General features: G+C 40.2%; 1 protein-coding gene across 5 annotated transcripts in view; it reads right to left on the reverse strand.

Annotated features, from left to right (window-relative positions):
* ECPAS (Ecm29 proteasome adaptor and scaffold) overlaps nucleotides 1-18657 on the reverse strand; it is a 101224-nt gene that overhangs the window by 74368 nt on the left and 8199 nt on the right. For 2 of the 5 annotated variants that reach the window (XM_082403747.1, XM_082403746.1), the window contains exon 2: nucleotides 17282-17385. The exons of the other annotated variants lie outside the window; for them this stretch is intronic. In XM_082403747.1, coding sequence (XP_082259873.1) covers nucleotides 17282-17303 — 22 coding nt within the window. In that variant the 5' untranslated portion in view covers nucleotides 17304-17385. The remainder of the gene's footprint in view (nucleotides 1-17281; nucleotides 17386-18657) is intronic. 5 annotated transcript variants of the gene reach the window in all.

Consider the following 18657-nt stretch of genomic DNA (forward strand, 5'->3'; position numbering starts at 1 on the left):
TTCAGTTTTTCTAAAGGATGTGGATACCAGAAAAGATACAAAAGCTTTGAAGAAATCACCTAGACCTAGCTAGCAGAGCCATGCAGGAGAACTTTAATCAGATACCGGGATAATATTATATCTTTGGGGAAACCATCTTACTGATGAAATTTCTTCAAAGACAGAATCACTGCCCATTACTGTTGGAATTAGCCAACCAGAATGTGAGAGACAAATTTCCACCAAGAAAGCCACTGAGAAACATATTAACACCAAAGAGATGCTCTCAGCAAAACCCAGGCAACTACAGAACAAGCAACTAACACACTCAGAGCTTCTGTCTCTTCAATCAATACATTGCAGGGGAGGGGAGAGTGCTGAGGTGAAAGGGGAACCTACCAACGGCAAATGACTGGATACTTGATTTTTCTTAATTATTGTTAATTTTTTAGGTGTTACAATGGTATTGTGGTTATGTTTGTTTTTTAGAGGTTCTTACAAAAATTATCCGTAAGTGATTAGGGAGCATTCTAAGGAGCTGGAAATGTCCTGCATCTCAATCTGAGTGATGATTACACAGCTATATACATTTATAAAAATTCACAAGCTCTACCCTTTCATACTTTCTACTGTATCTATTATACCTTAATTTTAAAATTTAAAAATAAAAAACAAAAAAATTTATTTAAAGGGGTCCTTTTTTTCAGAGATAAAGACTAAAATATCTACAGGTGAAATAACAGTTACTTAGATTTACATCAAATGATCAGAGGTGTACTGGAAATCTGCTAAGAGAGTAAATTTCAGATGTTCTCACAAAAAAAAAAAAAGGTAACTGTGAGAAAAAGACATCTTAATCAGCTTGACTGAAGTAATCATTTCATTATGTATATGCGTATCAAATTATCACATTGTACACCTTAAATATATATAATTATTTCAGAAACTAAAAATAAATAAAAATAAAGTCATGGCCTCATTCAGGTCCTCATTTTAAAATAAATAAATAATTGGGGGTGCTGGGGTGAGGAATGGGGAGGGGCCATGTAAGTGAAACCAAGATTGGTCACTAGCTGATAACTGTTCAAGTTATGTGATAGATACTGAGAATTTGTACTTCTGTATATGCTTGAAATTTCCATAACAATTTTTTACAGGAAGAGATATATATACACATATATAGATACATAGATATAGATATGTATCTCCAGGGGAGCCTAGAAGCAGGCACAACCTGGCACAACCTAGTAGCAACACGCACACCCAGCACCCGGATCTTGGGTTTTTAAACACCATTCTCCAGTAAAAGGAGCCGGACTCTTGGGGAAATGGCTGATTCTAGGGCTGAGGCAGGGAAAAAACAAGATGAACCTGAAGCATCCTGTAGGGCCAGAAAGGGAACAGGGCCTGATAAGTCAAAGGGATGCAGGAACCACCCTGAAAGAGCTCCATTATGGCCAAGGCTGGAACAAATTTGAGGAACAAAATAAATAACATAGTACTGGATTCTAACCCAAAGTATAAAATAAATTTACATGACTCCATGATATAAATAAATGACTGAATGATTAAACGCACTGGGGAAAAGAGACAAGTTTTTCTTACAGAATTCCAAATAATTATGTAGATACCTCCCCCTACAGGAGGTAGAGCTTAATTCGTGCCTCTACCCACCCCTTGAGGGTAGACTAGATTTAGTGACTTGCTTCCAAAGAACAGAAGAGGGAAAGAGGAAAATGTTAACTTTACAGTGGCGAAACCTGATAAACACTGTTGTAACCAAGCGATGCCATGTGGTATCAGGGTCACTAACATGACAAGAAAGGCATTTCACCTCTGTGGTATTCCTTCCAAAAACTCATAACCCTCATCTACTCATGAGTAAAACAACAAACCAACAGAAACACCAAGTTAAAATACATTCTACAGGCTACCTGGCCAGTATTGCTCAAGACTTTCAAGATCGTGAAGAAAAAAAAAAAAAAAAAGAAAGACTAAGAAACTGTCACAGACTAGAGGAGTCTGGGGAGACAGGACATCTAAATGCAGTGTGGTGCCCTGGACTGGATCCCAGAACAGAAAGAGGACAGTAACGGAAAAACTGATGAAATCCAAATAAAGTCTTGAGTTTAGCTTTTAAAATTAATAATAAGGGAAGGAAGGGAGGAAAGGCAGGAAGGCTGACTCTGAGATTATCGGACCAAATGCTTCTATTTGCTAACAGCTGAATGCTGCTATAAAAAGGAGCTCTTAGGAACAGTGGATTCAATCCACAACACCCATGGAAGTAACAGGTAAGGAGTCTCTGCCCCAGCACCTTATAGATCTTAGGCAGTGGAAACTGCCTACAGATTTTGGCTACAGAAACTTAGAAGAACTGTTCTGTGGAAGAAGGCCAAAAGTGAAATTCTTCATAACAAACTAACCTGCAAAATCTGTGCCACAGGCTTAAAAAAAAACAGGTGGTATCTGGTCCTCCTCATTTTTCATACAATCATTTGGGTGCTTCCTATGTATCCCCAGCATAGCACCTAACACTTTCTACTCTCCCTCACTAGAAAGGAAAAGATAACATCCTCAACACAGTAAAATTGTTTATGATGGGAATGTGGGAATGGAAAGAAAGGGCACCAAACATCACACGGGGGTCCCTGTCAAACAGGTCAAGCATACCCAAGGAAGAGGCAAAGGAGGAGATCAATGTAACACTGCTGCGTCATTCTGACAAACATCTATGCTTTAAATAAACGATCATCAAACACGTTCAAACTTTATGAAAAGAAATGTAAATAAAAGTGCAGGTATAATCAACCACTAACTTTTTCAGCCTACCAAAGTTAGCAAAATATGGGCAAAGATTTAGCAACAGTATGGTGCCTGAATCCTGCTGTTAACGGCACAGAAAGGTGAACCCTGTGCCTTTACCCTCAACCCTGGAAACTCAGCCCCGTGAAAGTGACAATCCAAATTAGGCCTTTGCCCCCAAACATGTCTATTCAGGAACAAGAAGGGCTGTAACCAAAAGTTCTGAAAATTCAAAAGGAATCTAAAACTCAAGTTCACCTTTCACGAGGACTCAGTGTTTAGTTGTAGGAACTGAGATCCCCCAGGTCACCACCAAAGTATCTGAGGTACGACAAACATTACTTTAGAGTCAGGGGCAAGTTCCACCCTCTCCACAATTTTGATGTTATTCCTCTTATTCAAACGCATATTGAGTTAATTTCGCTTACAAGAAAATTAAAAGACATCACTATAACCTCAGATAATCACTGTTAAATGTGGGGAATATATTCTGAACTATTTTTTCCTATTCATACACTAACATTATTTTAACCTAAAAACTGGAATATGACACATACTATTTTACAATTTGCCTTTTTTTTCCTTTTAGTTAACACAAACACATCATCTAAAACCCTTGGAGCAATAGATGTCTCAGGACTTTTCAGATTTTTGAATTAAAATAAAGTGTATATGCTGTGTATTTCAAATAACCCTATCCACCCTGTGTGTTCTAGGGCAGTGCTTATAATTAAATACATCCAGATTACTGCAATAAGACGTATGGATGCTCACACTAAGTGGGATAGTCAAAGATTATAAAGAACCTCATATCCATTCAGGTCAGGTTTTAATACCCAAAGAATTACACTAAAAAAAAAAAAAGTGTGGATATGTATAAAATCTTAAATATCTTTGCATAGCACTAAATAAAGATCTAATTGATAATGGCAACTATGTCTATAGAAGTAGTATGATTTATTTAACTATTTGTGCTATTATCAGATTTACAGTACCACAAACGACGCTCCAAAGAACATCCTTAGATATGGGGATATATGTATATGTATAGCTGATTCACTTTGTTATACAGCAGAAATTAACACACCACTGTAAAACAACTATACTCCAATAAAGATGTCAAAAAAAAAAGGTGTTAAAAAAATAAAATAAAATAAAAAACAAAGAACATCCTTATCCATCTGTATCTGTGCACTTGTATGGGTTTCTGTAAGCTAAAACCCTAGAAATGAAACTGCTGAGTTAAAGGGTACGAGCGTCAAGTTTAAGAGATTTTGGAAAAATGTCCTTCAAAAAGGCTGTGCTCATTTATACCACCAGCAGTATATGTAAGTACCAATTTCCCTATACTCACTCCTACAATGAGTAATCAATCTTACAAAGATTGTAAGTAATCAACCTTAGCTGAATATGATAAATTAAAAAAAATCTCACTGTTGTTTTATATCTTCTATTACTGAGGTAAAGTTTGTTTGTTTATTTATTTATGGCTGTGTTGGGTCTTCGTTGCTGTGCGCAGGCTTGCTCTAGTTGCGGAGAGCGAGGGCTACTCTTCGTTGCAGTGCACGGGTCTCTCATTGCGGTGGCTTCTCTTGTTGCAGAGCACAGGCTCTAGGGCGCGCGGGCTTCAGTAGTTGTGGCACTCGGGCTCAGTAGTTGTGGCTCGCAGGCTCTACAGCGCAGGCTCAGTAGTTGTAGTGCATGGGCTTAGCTGCTCCGCGGCATGTGGGATCTTCCTGGACCAGGGCTCGAACTCGTGTCCCCTGCATTGGCAGGTGGATTCTTAACCACTGCACCACCAGGGAAGTCCCTTATTGGTCATTTGACATATCTTCTTCAGCAAATTGCTTTATTCTTTTGAGTTGCTGACTTCTAAAAGCTTTTATACAATATTGAAAAAACTACCCCCTGTTCTTCCATACATTAAAATACTTTTTTCCTAGTATGCCTTGTGACTCTATAGCACATTCTTTCTTTTCATATCTAAGTTTTTTAAACATAAATTTACCATTCCTTTGTTTTATGGCTTCTGAGTTTCTAGTCATGCTTAGAAATGCCTTTTTAACTCTAAGATTATAAAAAATATTATATTCTGCAGAGAAGAGTTAACACAGCGGGCCTGAGACTGCTATCCTTACAAGGCTTTGTTTGCCAAGGCTGGTCCTTGGCTGCCATCTGGAGACTTGGATTTCAGGAGGGTTCCCACCATTCCCAGAGCTGATGAGAGTTACTCGCTGTGCCTGAACTGTTTGTGCAAACAATATGCTTCATGCTCAACCGTGCTTTCCTCTTGAGAATCTAGAATTCTAGTACGTGTTAGGCAGAAGGTGCCAATGTGACCAGCACCAAATAAAAACCCTCGGTAACGAGTCTCTAAAGAATATCCCTGGTAGACAACATTTCACACATGTTGTCAAAACTCATTGCTGAAGGAATTAAGCATGTCCCATATGCCTCAACTGGGAGAGGACTCTCGGCAGCTTGCACCTGGTTTCCTCCAGACTCCACCTCATGTGCCTTTTCCCTTTGCTCATTTTGCTTTTTATCCTTTTACGGTAATAAATGTTAGCCATGAGTACTAATATGTGCAGAGTCCTGTGAATCCTCCTAGCAAGTCATGGAACCTGGGGGTGGTCCTGGAAACCCTGACACATATGTTTATCTGTGTTTTCTTCTAGCTCTTACGATTTTCCTTTCTGTATCCACGTCTTTAATCCAGCTGGAGTTTTTTTGGCACACGAGGGATGTAAGAAACCTAGTCTTTTGTGGGTTTTTAAAATCTTTTTCATTGTGAAACAAAACATTTAGAAAAATGCGTACAAAACATAAGTGTAGTTTAATTAGTTATTATAAACACCTATATAACTACTGCCCAAGTCAAGAAAAAAAAATTTATTATGAAACCTGTACAAAGAAAGGTTTCTACTCCACTTGGAGTCAGAGAGGACTGAAAGACTGTTGAATATAAAAAAGCACAGTGAGTTTTAAGGTCACGGAGGTAATTACAGCCAAGCAAGAACTAGAATAGGGCCTTCTGACCTTCAGTCTAAAAACCCTTACCTACCCATGCAACTGTCTACAACGATGACCCTGTATTTTATATGATTACTATCCCTATATACTGCACCTTCTACAGGGAGCCCTGTTTGAGAGAATCACCAAAAGGTCATAAGAATTTGCCTCATTCAGGTGGTATTTATGACAACGGGAAAATGTACAAATTCAAAGGTCAGAAAACACCAGAGAAAGCTCACTACTATGAATAAGAAGCTAAGACCAAACATGTCAAACTAAATTTACCCTTCCTCCTTCTCCCTGCTCTGCCAAATTCTCTCCTCCATCAAGGCCCAGCACCCTGCTGTCTTCACCCTGTAAAGCACTAATTCCCCTATCTAGATCACACATTCACTCACACACTCATTCAAGTATGTACTGAAGCCCTACTGTGTGCCAGAGCTTGGTGGTCATGGGTATAGAGTAGAGAAGGAAGAGGCAAGGCTGGTGTCCAGGTTTAGCACACGTGTATGGTAACTGCAGTAGAAAGAAAACAACAGAAGGCCAGAGATAGACTGCTCAAGACAAGAGCATTTAAGGATGGAGGAAGGAGAGTCTGAAAAACGGAAGGATAGGCAACAGACAAAAATAGGAAGAAAACTGAGTATGGGGTCATAACAACTCAGGAAAGAAAAAAAATGGACGAGTCAGGAAGAACTGGAAAAAATTTATTTGCCCATTTAAAAAAAAAAAAACCTAAAATATCCTTGCAGGTAAATTAATGACACAAGTGTAAGAAGCAAGATTTTAAAGCTTTTAAAAGAAAACTGAGAAGGGAAAATTAAAACTTAAGCACAAGGCATTAAAGACTAACAGGTTGGGCTTCCCTGGTGGCGCAGTGGTTGAGAATCTGCCTGCCAATGCAGGGGACATGGGTCCGAGCCCTGGCCTGGGAAGGTCTCACATGCCGCGGAGCGACTAGGCCCATGAGCCACAACTACTGAGCCTGAGCGTCTGGAGCCTGTGCTCTGCAACAAGAGAGGCCGCGACAGTGAGAGGCCCGCGCACCACGGTGAAGAGTGGCCCCCGCTTGCCACAACTAGAGAAAGCCCTCGCACAGAAACGAAGACCCAACACAGCCATAAATAAATAAATAAATAGATAGATAGATAGATAGATAAATAAATAAATAAATAAAATTTAAAAAAATAAATAACAGGTTAAGATTTTAAAATATAAAACACACCATAAAGTAAAAGAATAAGATATAAATAGCTACAATGTTTTTAAATGAAAAGAAATTGAGTAAATATACTTTTAAAATTCCTACAAATCAAGAAAAAGCAAATTAATCCAAAGATTTTAAATGGACAAAGAGTATAAGCAGGCAATTCAGAGATGAGAGTCATACATTTAATAACACGTAAAAAGATGCTCAGGGGGCTTCCCTGGTGGCGCAGTGGTTGAGAATCTGCCTGCCAATGCAGGGCACACGGGTTCGAGCCCTGGCCTGGGAAGATCCCACATGCCGTGGAGCAACTAGGCCCGTGAGCCACAACTACTGAGCCTGCGCGTCTGGAGCCTGTGCTCCGCAACAAGAGAGGCCGCCACAGTGAGAGGCCCGCGCACCGCGATGAAGAGTGGCCCCCGCTTGCCGCAACTGGAGAAAGCCCTCGCACAGAAACGAAGACCCAACACAGCCATAAATTAATTAATTAATTAATTAACTAAAAGAAAAAAAAAAAAAAAGCAACAGTCTTAAAAAAAAAAAAAATTTATTTAAAAAAAATAAAAAGATGCTCAGTCACACTGATCAGGAATACGTAAAATTAACACAATAATGAGATACAATTTAATTTTGCACCCTATACATTGGAAAAACTCTTCAAATGTTGGCAAAGGCTGGAAACCAACCAAGAGGAACTCAGGCTCACCACTGATGGGCTGTACACGGATACAATCTCTGAGGAACAAATCTCTAGTTAAGTAGTCTCCAGTGAGGTTCAAGAGGCACATCCCCTTCAACCTGGCAGTCCTACTCCAGGGGACCATACTCTAGAGCAGTGCCCAGCTGCAAAGCAGCGCAGCTGCAAACTGTTTGTCACCAGCCCTCTAAGAGAGAAGGAACACTTCTTGCTTCACTGAGAAAGTCTTACCAGCATAAGAAATGTTAAATAAATTAACAGTGAGAGTTGATTTAGATTCTGCCACAAGTTCCCTGTTTGCAAGACATAATTCCCAAGTCCTCAGACCACACTTCTTTGTGTATCACTGTCCTGGAGAAAAACTCCCAGGCAAAGACAAGCACAAGGACACTGTAAGAAACTGTTCATAGCCACAGGGTCAGTAAATGCAAAAAAAAAAAAAAAGGAAACAATCTAAATGTCAGTCAACAGGAAAATGGATAAAGAAAATGTGGCAGGGTCATACAACAATGAAAATAAGCAAGAGTCACATGTCACATGGACCAACATGACAATATCTTAAAAACTAAGATCAAACAAAGAAAGCAAGTTGCAGGATATGTACATTATGGTTCCACTTATGTCAAGTTTTTAAATGCAACATATACATTGCTTATGATATGTACAGCACAGGAATGACAACCCTTGGTCAAGGAGATAAAAGAGAAGAAAAAATGAAGGGGAGAGGAGAGAAAAAAAGAAAGAAAAGGAAAATCTGTAAGGGGTAACACAGGGGGTTTGAATTGTATCAGTAATGTTTATGTCTTTAAAAAATAAAAGACCTGGGGCTTCCCTGGTGGTGCAGTGGTTAAGAATCTGCCTGCCAATGCAGGGGACACGGGTTTGATCCCTGGTCCGGGAAGACCCCACATGCTGTGGAGCAACTAAGCCCGTGCGCCACAACTACTGAGCCCGTGCTCTAGAGCCCGTGAGTCACCACTACTGAGCCCACGTGCCACAACTACTGAAGCCCGTGCACCTAGAGCCCATGTTCCGCAGCAAGAGAAGCCACCGCAATGAGAAGCCCGTGCACCGCAACGAAGAGTAGCCCCTGCTCGCTGTAATTAGAGAAAGACCGCGCACAGCAACGAAGACCAAACGCAGCCAAAAATAAATAATTAAAATAAAAATTTTTTTAAAAGTTAAAAAATAATAATAATAGCTAAATAAATAAAAGACCTGAAGCTAATAGCAAAAAATGTACAGATTTGACAAATATGAGTGGGACATACCTAAGTGTTCCTAAGATAATTCTCTATACTTTTCTTCATACTTGAAATATTTCATTAGTTAAAAAGAATATATATACCATAATAATTGTTTTATGATACTATATAAAAAGAAGAAAATACATCAGTAATTTTTCTTCTTTATATTTTCATGTACTTTTCAAATACTCTTCAGTAAAAATACATTTCTTTTTAGAAAAAATAACATACAGAGCAAATTTTTTAAATGAATCCATGTTTCAAGGATAAAGAAATTTAAATCACAGAATTTTACAACTTGAAAGGAACCTTAAAGAATATGGAAGTAGACTTCCCTGGTGGCGCAGTAGTTAAGAATCCATCTGCCAACGCAGGGGACTGGGGTTCGAGCCCTGGTCTGGGAAGATCCCACATACCACGTGGCAACTAAGCCCGTGCGTCACAACTACTGAGCCTGCGCTCTAGAGCCCACGAGCCACAACTACCGAAGCCCGTGCGCCTAGAGCCCATGTTCCGCAACAAGAGAAGCCACCACGATGAGAAGCCCATGCACCACAACGAAGAGTAGTCCCTGCTCCCAGCAACTAGAGAAAGCCCACGTGCAGCAACGAAGACCCAATGCAGCCAAATAAATAAATAAATAAATTTTTTTAAAAAAAGAATATGGTAGAACAAAAATAAGAACATTTACTGGTAGAAATGCAAAATGGTATAGCCATTTTGGAAGACAACAACTTAGGAAAACTAAACATACTCCTACCATACAATCCAGCAATCACACTCCTTGGTATTTACCCAAGGAGTTGAAAACTTATGTCCACACAAAGACCTGCACATGGATGTTTACAGCAGCTTTATTCATAATTGCCAACACTTGGAAGTAACCAAGATGTCCTTCAGTGGGTGAATGGATAAATAAACTGGTACATACAGACAATGGACTATTACTCAGCGCTAAAAAGAAATGAGCTGTCAAACCATGAAAAGACATGGAGGAACCTTAAAGGCATATTACTAAGTGAAAGAAGCCAATCTGAAAAGGCTACGTACTGTATGATTCTGACTATATGACATTCTGGAAAAGGCATAACTATGGAGACAGTAAAAAGATCAGTAGTTGCCAGGGAGGAAGGGGAAAGGAAGGATGAATATGAAGAACACAGAGGATTTGTAGGGCAGTGAAAATATTCTCTGTGATATTACAATGATGGATATATATCATTATACATCTGTCTAAACCCACAGAATATACAACACCAAGAGTGAACCATAAGGTAAACTATGGATGTGCGGTAATTATGATATGTCAGTGTAGGTTCATCCTTTGTAAAATATGTACCATTCTGTTGAGTGATGTGGATAATGAGGGTGGCTATACAAATATGGCGGCAGGGGGTGTATGGGAAATCTCTGTACCTTCCTGTCAATTTTGTTGTAAACCTAAAACTGCTCTTAAAAAATAGTCTTTAAAAAAACATTTAGTCTCAAAGGAAACATATCAGAAACACTGAGATTCTTAAATCCCCAAATGAACAAACAAACAAAAAAACAAATCCCAGTTTAGCTTATGTCAGCTATTACATTCCTGTGGGAAAAAAAATCTACTAAGAATAAATATATTGGGACTTCCCTGTTGGTGCAGTGGTTAAGAATCCGCCTGCCAATGCAGGGGATACGGGTTCAAGCCCTCGTCCAGTAAGATCCCACACACCACGGAGCAACTAAGCCCGTGTGCCAGAACTACTGAGCCTGCACTCTAGGGCCCGCAAGCCACAACTACTGAGCCCGCATGCCACAACTACTGAAGCCTGTGCGCTTAGGGCCCATGCTCTGCAACAAGAGAAGCCAACGCAATGAGAAGCCCATGCCCCCCAACCAAGAGTAGCCCCCGCTCGCTGCAACTAGAGAAAGCTCATGCGCAGCAACGAAGACCCAATGCAGCCAAAAATAAATAAATAAATATTAAAAGAAAGAAAGAAAAAAAGATTTAAAAAAAGAATAAATATATTCATTTACTTTCCATTAAATAATTCTCTAATTCATATTATTTGCCTGTCTTTAATTTCTCTATCTAAAGGGAAAGATGGGACCTTCCTTCCTTCTACCCCACAAGGAAGAAATAACCAGTAAAGGTTTAAGGACTTCACTTCAGTGTTATCTACCATTGGCCACTGATAATTCTGAAAACATATAATTATTCCTGAGAAATAAAACTGTCCACATAAATCACTCATTCTTCATATCTCTCCAAAAAATACAACTTTGGCTTCTGAGTCAAGGAAGAAAGGCTATTTTTTTCACAGGATTATAAAAGGCAAATACTGGCTTTTCACTCATATCATCACTTATGGAAAAAATACTTTAAAAAATAAAAAAGAAAGAAGGAAAGAAAAAGCAATAAATCACTTTCCTTAGATGAATCACCTCTTCATGACAACTTGAACATCAAATCATTCCTTAGAAAGTATGCAAGAAAAACATTACTGTCAAAAAGATTACAGAAAGGGCTATATTTAAGGTAGTGATTATCCTTATGTGGTGGAATTTCAGAGGACTCTTTTTTGGCTTGCTGGTTTAATTCTATGTCATTACTAACTTAACTTCATGAGCGTGAATTACTTGTGTGAATTAAAAAGAGAAAATGGTTATTTCAGTGTGACAGGTTTCAGATTTCTTTACATTCGTTTAAATTTTCTACAAAGAACATCATTTTTTTCTGAATGTGAAAGTAAATTTTAAATTATAAATCAGGTTAGAAGCCTTAAGTGGAAGCTGAGATTGAAAGGGAAAGCTGAAAATACTTGGACCACTGCCCATTGCATCATAAATCAATTAATAATCCAACGTTACAGGATATTTTGAGAAAGATCTGTCAAGTTACTACCAAAATACACTAGACTATAACAGAATAATTTCACAAGGAAAACAGTCTCCCTAATAGTATTTAACTTCTTCTGCTTCACACATATGTAAATACATTATAGTCACAAAGCAGTTTCACATGGCCTTCTGAGCCTCAGAAAAACATTGTGAGGTGGGCAGCGATTATCTGCACTTGTAGATGAAAAACTGGGGCTCAGGATCTGACTTGCCAAAGGTCACCAAGCTAATGACACAAAGAATCACAAGTTGAACCTAGAGAGGTCTTTATCCTCCAAGTGCACAACAGAACACAGTACCTCCCTCTAAAGTACTATTTATTGAAGTAGGTAATATTAGCTTCAACTTACAGATGAGGAAACAGAGCCCAGAATTCACTGAGAATGTTGACCAAGATTACAAAGGTAGTAAGTAAGTGGCAGGGCTAGGTTTCAAACTCCAGGCGGTCAACTGCAAACCCAATGCTCCTTCTAGTATGCTAAATTACAGCACAGCTGAGGCAGAGAAAGTAGGCGGGGATGACACTAAGCCTTACTAGATAACTATGCACAACATGACTTTGTACCCTGACCACAGCCAATGTGACAGGGATGGTCCCTGACTCATTTATCCTTTCCTCAGGAACTCAGAATTGGGACCAAAGAGTCAAGCCTCCCTTGAGTGCCTGGACCTCTGAGAGTAAGCCAGGAGATATGACATGGGCATCTTCAGCCTACGCCATGGAGCACAAAATCAGAAGAAGCTGGTCTGAAGAAAGAATGGCAGGGGGTGCAGAGAGAAGGTGGAAGAACTGGAGGACATCTAGTCCTTAGTTCCAAACCCCTCCTGAGGGTCCCTCTTATTTCCATAAGACTCCATGACTCCTTACAGTAAGTGCCCCATTTTTGCTTACACCACCTTAACACTGTGTCCAAACGTAAACGGAAGGTTTTTGCCAAGGGGGGGAAAAATCTACTTCCATAAAAGTACATTAAAAAATAAGCAGCTAGCACATGTAGCATATGCCGGAGGTGAATATCAGATGAGAGGAAGTCCTTACTAAGACTAGACCAGGGCTTCCCTGGTGGCACAGTGGTTGAGAATCTGCCTGCCAATGCAGGGGACACGGGTTCAAGCCCTGGTCTGGGAAGATCCCACATGCCGCGGAGCAACTGGGCCCGTGAGCCACAACTACTGAGCCTGCGCGTCTGGAGCCTGTGCTCCGCAACAAGAGAGGCCGCAATAGTGAGAGGCCTGCGCACCGCAATGAAGAGTGGCCCCCGCTTGCCACAACTAGAGAAAGCCCTCGCACAGAAACGAAGACCCAACACAGCCATAAATTAAATAAATAAATAAAATTCAAAAAAAAAAAAAAGAGTAGACCAATCTAGCCACAAAGGACCTTCTTGACCATGCATCACACTGCTCCCCAACAGCTGTCCAAACTGCAAGAGCTTCTCAAGTGCACCATATGTTCTTCTTGCACAATTCTTTTGATCAACCAAGCCCCTCATCCAAGAATACTCTACCAACCTCTCCTGACCATTTCTGCATCTCCACATATCTAAATCCTCTCCATTCAAGGTCCAGCTCAAATACTACATGCTCCACACTTACACATCCCATCCTGGCCCTACAAACTCCCACAGACCTTTTCTACATCTCTCCTGGCACTTGTTATCTTTTGCTGTACATTATGTAACTGCCCGATCATCCCTTCCCTAGACCATAACAGCTCTTTGAGGTGTGACTCCACCTGAGTGCCTACTCATTTACTCCATCCATCTCCAGAGCTCCTCAGGTTGAGAAACTGTGAAGTAGTCTCTTGGTATCCCAGCATTTAACTTAGTGCCTTATAGAAAGAAGTTGCTCAAATATTTGTTGAGTGTATGAAATATTAATTCCTCATATTTGGAAAAGCCATTTAGAAGTTTATACATCTAACATCTGTGGCAAAGGAAAGGAGGGGATTAGTGGCAATTCATAACACCTGACATCAGAATCTCTTGGAAAAGGGACTATATGTTTTTAGTTTTTAAATTTATTTTTATTTTTGGCTGCGTTGGGTCTTTGTTGCTGCGCGTGGGCTTTCTCTAGTTGCGGCGAGCGGGGGCTACTCTTCGTTGCTGTGCGCGGGCTTCTCATTGCGGTGGCTTCTCTTGTTGCACAGCACGGGCTCTAGGCGCACAGGCTTCAGCAGTTGTGGCTTGCGGGCTCTAGAGCGCAGGCTCAGTAGTTGTGGCACAGGGGCTTAGTTGCTCCGCAGCATGTGGGATTTTCCCAGACCAGGGCACAAACCCGTGTCCCCTGCATTGGCAGGCAGATTCTTAACCACTGCACCACCAGGGAAGCCCTATGTTTTTAACGTCATGATAAGTGCTTAATGTTTTAAAAAAAAAAAAAAAGAAGAGGAGGAGAGAAATTCCAGAAGGTCTGACTGTGTGACAGAACTATTCTGCTCTAAATCAGGAGGGGTGCAGTAGTTACTGCAAAGAGAAGGATAGGAGAAAAATAAAAGATGGAAGGGGAGGACAGACCAGGAAAGGGCAGAAAGTCAAGCCCTTTCCCCATGACTCACCACATCTAAGAGCTAAGAGCTCTTGAAGAGCTAAGTGAATTCTTGAAATGCTTGGGAAAAGAGGACTGTGTGTGTGTGTGTACCAGTGAAACAGGCGGGTTTCACGTCCAAACTGACATGGGTGGAACCAAAACACCATTTTCAGAAATGGGAGCCCAGAAGCTAAGAAAAGCATAAGTTAAACTAAACTAGAAAATTCACAAAAATTGGATGTGATAGATTGCAGGGGTAGGTGGGTGAGTACCTCTGGACTTTGACAATCTGCAATTAGGAGTCTGAGGCTAAAACTACGAAGAATAAGGAAGCCCTAGCTGGCATCTAGATTTTGTATGTAATACTCAATCTCTTCTGGTACATCAATCTACCAGAATTAAAAATCTAGGGCTTCCCTGGTGGCGCAGTGGTTAAGAAACCGCCTGCCAATGCAGGGGACACGGGTTCGAGCCCCGGTCCAGGAAGATCCCACATGCCACGGAGCAACTAAGCCCTTGCACCACAACTACTGAGCCTGCACTCTAGGGCCCACGAGCCACAACTACTGAGCCTACACACCACAACTACTAAAGCAGGCGTGCCTAGAGCCCGTGTTCTGCAACAAGAGAAGCCACCGCAATGAGAAGCCCGCATACCGCAATGAAGAGTAACCCTCGCTCGCCGCAACTAGAGAAAGCTCGCATGCGGCAACGAAGACCCAACGCAGCCAAAAATAAATTGATTAATTTTTAAAAATCTAACCAAATACTAACTGGTAGTTAAAGTCCACATCATCTATTGGTTCCTATATACCATTTCAATTCACTAAATGCCACTCTAATACCTGGCAAAATCTAAATGAGGCCAGTAGGATACTTCTTTAGGAATTAATGCTTAGAACTGTGATGTCCACTTCTGTGTTTTTAAATACAGGCTTTCCCCCATTCCCCACTTTTTTTTAAAAGAACTCATTAAACACCAATGTATTAAAAGGAAAATGTTGAAAAGTCCAGCAGTAAACACAAATATAGTAAGTCAGGGGTTGGGGGAGGATTCATTCCCAGAAAGAGACAATCCATCATGGTTCCTGCGGGAGTTGCCTCCCTCCACCCAGGGCAGCCCAAGAACCAAGGGGTCAGTAGATAAGAACCTTTGCAGGCAATGAGGTCCTGAGCAGGAGGTTCCTGCTGACAAAGTCCCTGCTGATACTCCTTTCCCCCAGAACTAAGGCAATCAGACAAGCCATCTTCCTGTTCCCTAGCCCACCAGTCTTAGCCCCAAGACCCAAGCAGATACCCCAATGTGGAAACCCCTGCATCAGGATGCACGAGTGACTAGACTGTTTCCAGGGAAGGGGAAAGAAGCCTTTCTTCTGCCACTTCAGAAGTCCTAGCCATTTGCATATGATGTCAGGCTACTTTAAGCCCCCTACCAACCCAGTACAGCCCAAAGTAAGGCGATGCCTCCCTGTTCACACACAGCCCCTGCCCATCACTCCCCAACCCCAGGCAACACCACACACAAAGAGGGAGGGACAGAAGACATCATACAGTTAGCTTGGCAGGGCTGGGTCAAGTGAGGAAACAGCAGCGCTCATCTGTACCCTAGATTTAATGAACAAGTGCCAGACTCCAGATGCACTGAGGTCCACAAACACTTCCAACTCCCAAGGAGGCCCTTTCCCCCAGATACAGCAGCTGGCAGACGCCCAATTAGAAATCAGTGTTAGTAAACTGATGAGCAGAAAGATTAGTTCAGCTTATGAAAGTCAGCTTAAAGGAGATGATACATTCTATGCAAGAGTTCAGACTGCATACAAGTCAAATGTATGATAGTTAAGATCCACCCAAAGCGGCTAATTACCTAGAACAATGCTCATTTGGATGTGTAAACTCTAGAATGTCTTTTATTTAAGTCACTATTTAAATCCCAGCATTTGTGGTTTGACCTGCTTGCTTTCGGTATATGGCAATTAACACATCTATACAGGTCCAAAAGCTCTAAAAAATAATCTAGGCGTAAATAATGTCATTTCTCTTCTAAACACTTTCTCCAACCTTCCAATTTTCCATTTCTCTAAAATGGAATGAAGATATGTGAAACAGTAAAAATAAGTCAAAGTTTATTCTAAAGTTGAACTTTGGTTTATAAAACATTCCATTCATTCCATAACTCAAAATTCCACCTAATGAATTAAGGCATCATACACCATTGGCAGCAACATACACTCCAAAAAACAATAGAATGCACTGGGGGAAGGGGAATCCAGTAGTTAAATTGAAAGACGGCAACAAAAGGCACCTTTGGATTGAAGCTACAAAATCTCAGGTACTCCCTGGATATTGAGCTCATGATATCAGAGAATTACAATCTGAATTTACAGAATTTCAATCAAAGGACCATCCAATATCATCCAAGAGTGAAACTGACACCATATTCTTGTTCAGCCTCAGAACAAAGTAGAATTAAGTGGCTTTTCCATCACAGTGCATGTCAAAATGGCAGAATCAGGAATATCCAAATACCATGATGATGCCTTTCTCCTTACCTCTTTTCACAAATAAAACAATTAAATCCATAATGACATTCCTGGAGCACATAAAATCATACTTCGTGGTCGTGGCAGACAATACTACTTGTAAACTAACACCCACAGCCTTTTCCTTGCACACACTGCTAAAGAACATCTTCAAGTTTTATCTTTTGCTTGCTAACTTTTTAAATTAATGTTTATGTAATTACAGAGAATAGAAGCTTCAAGCATATATAAACTAAAATGAACTTCACTGATTCCCTCAGGATAGCTAGAAAAGGAGAAAAACCCATGAAGATCTTGGGGGGAAATTGCTACTTGATAACCTATGCATTTTTAAATGCTACTACAAAAAATGCACACATCCTAAGGAACTAAATCTACTAACCTCTACAATCAATGTGATACATGGTTTATCCAGTCTTGACAAAAATCCTCTGGATCACCAATGGTGTGTTCATCCACTCGTACATATGCAATTGTATAAAGAATCTATTATTTAGAACACCAGGGGAAAAAAAAACAATTAAAAGATTTATACTCATAGCTACCATGTAAAAAAACAAAATAAACACTTTTCATTTCCATGCTAAGAGCTCCTAATTTGATGCCCTGCTTTGCAAATTCAGAATGAGGGTGGGAAATCATAGTGATTACCAAATTGGAGAAATAGTAAGGAATATGTCCATAAATAAAATCTGGTGTGTAGAAACAAGGCCCTACTGTACAACACAGGGACTATATTCAGTATTCTGTAATAAACCATAATCGAAAATAATATGAAAAAGAATATATGTGTATATATATGTGTGTATGTGTGTGTGTATAACTGAATCACTTTGACGTACACCAGAAACTAACACAACATTGTAAATCAACAATACTCAATTTTAAAAAATTGAGTGTGTAGAACAAATATGTTAATACTTAAAATACATATATACTGCTAGTTATTCACTGAAGGCTAAAAAACCCCAATACAACATACATTGTGTGTGTCTATATATATATCATAAACATACAAAACCTTATATTAAAATTAGAACAAAGTGTCTGATTCACACAATAATTTTATAAGAAGAGTATTAGGGGATGGGCACACTTGATTAACACATTATAACAACTGAGAATGCAAACATTTGATCGTCATAACCCTGGGAAACCTTTGCCCTCTCTAGGCACTTCTGATCCCCTTCCCTGGTTCTTTTCTGTCTTCTTCTCATCCCTATATATTCATAGCCCCCAGACAGCTGTCCTCTGGACAATCCGTCCACATCACCCCCCACTCTCCCAAGTTTCAGAACCAAAGTTCCCACACACCTGTAATCCATGTGCCCAACACTATACCAAGTTCTTAACATGCATTATCTCTTCCCATTCTTATAACAACCCCATAAAATAGTTTTGTTATCCCATTTTACAAATGAGAAATCCAAGGCTTAAAAGTTAGATCCCTTGACATTAAAACTAAAAAGTGCCAGAGTCAAGATTCAAAACCAGTTCTGACTTCAACACCAGAGGTTTTAGTCACTATTCAAAACAGTCTCCCTAAACAACTCAACATGGGTGCCTCAATAATTCAACCCATTCATTCAACAAATGATTTATCTCTTGAACACAAACCTGCTCTCTCTTCTCTCCACTCTTACCTCCCCAAATCTGTCTAGAGGCTATACTCTCGACCCCCTTAATCTCTAGGTAGATTCTGGGAATCCTCTCTAACTCCTTCTGTTGAATAACTCTCCACTACTCAGCCAATAGTTC

This window comes from Balaenoptera borealis (assembly GCF_965194805.1).
Source record: "Balaenoptera borealis genome assembly, chromosome: 8".
NCBI lineage: Eukaryota > Metazoa > Chordata > Mammalia > Artiodactyla > Balaenopteridae > Balaenoptera > Balaenoptera borealis.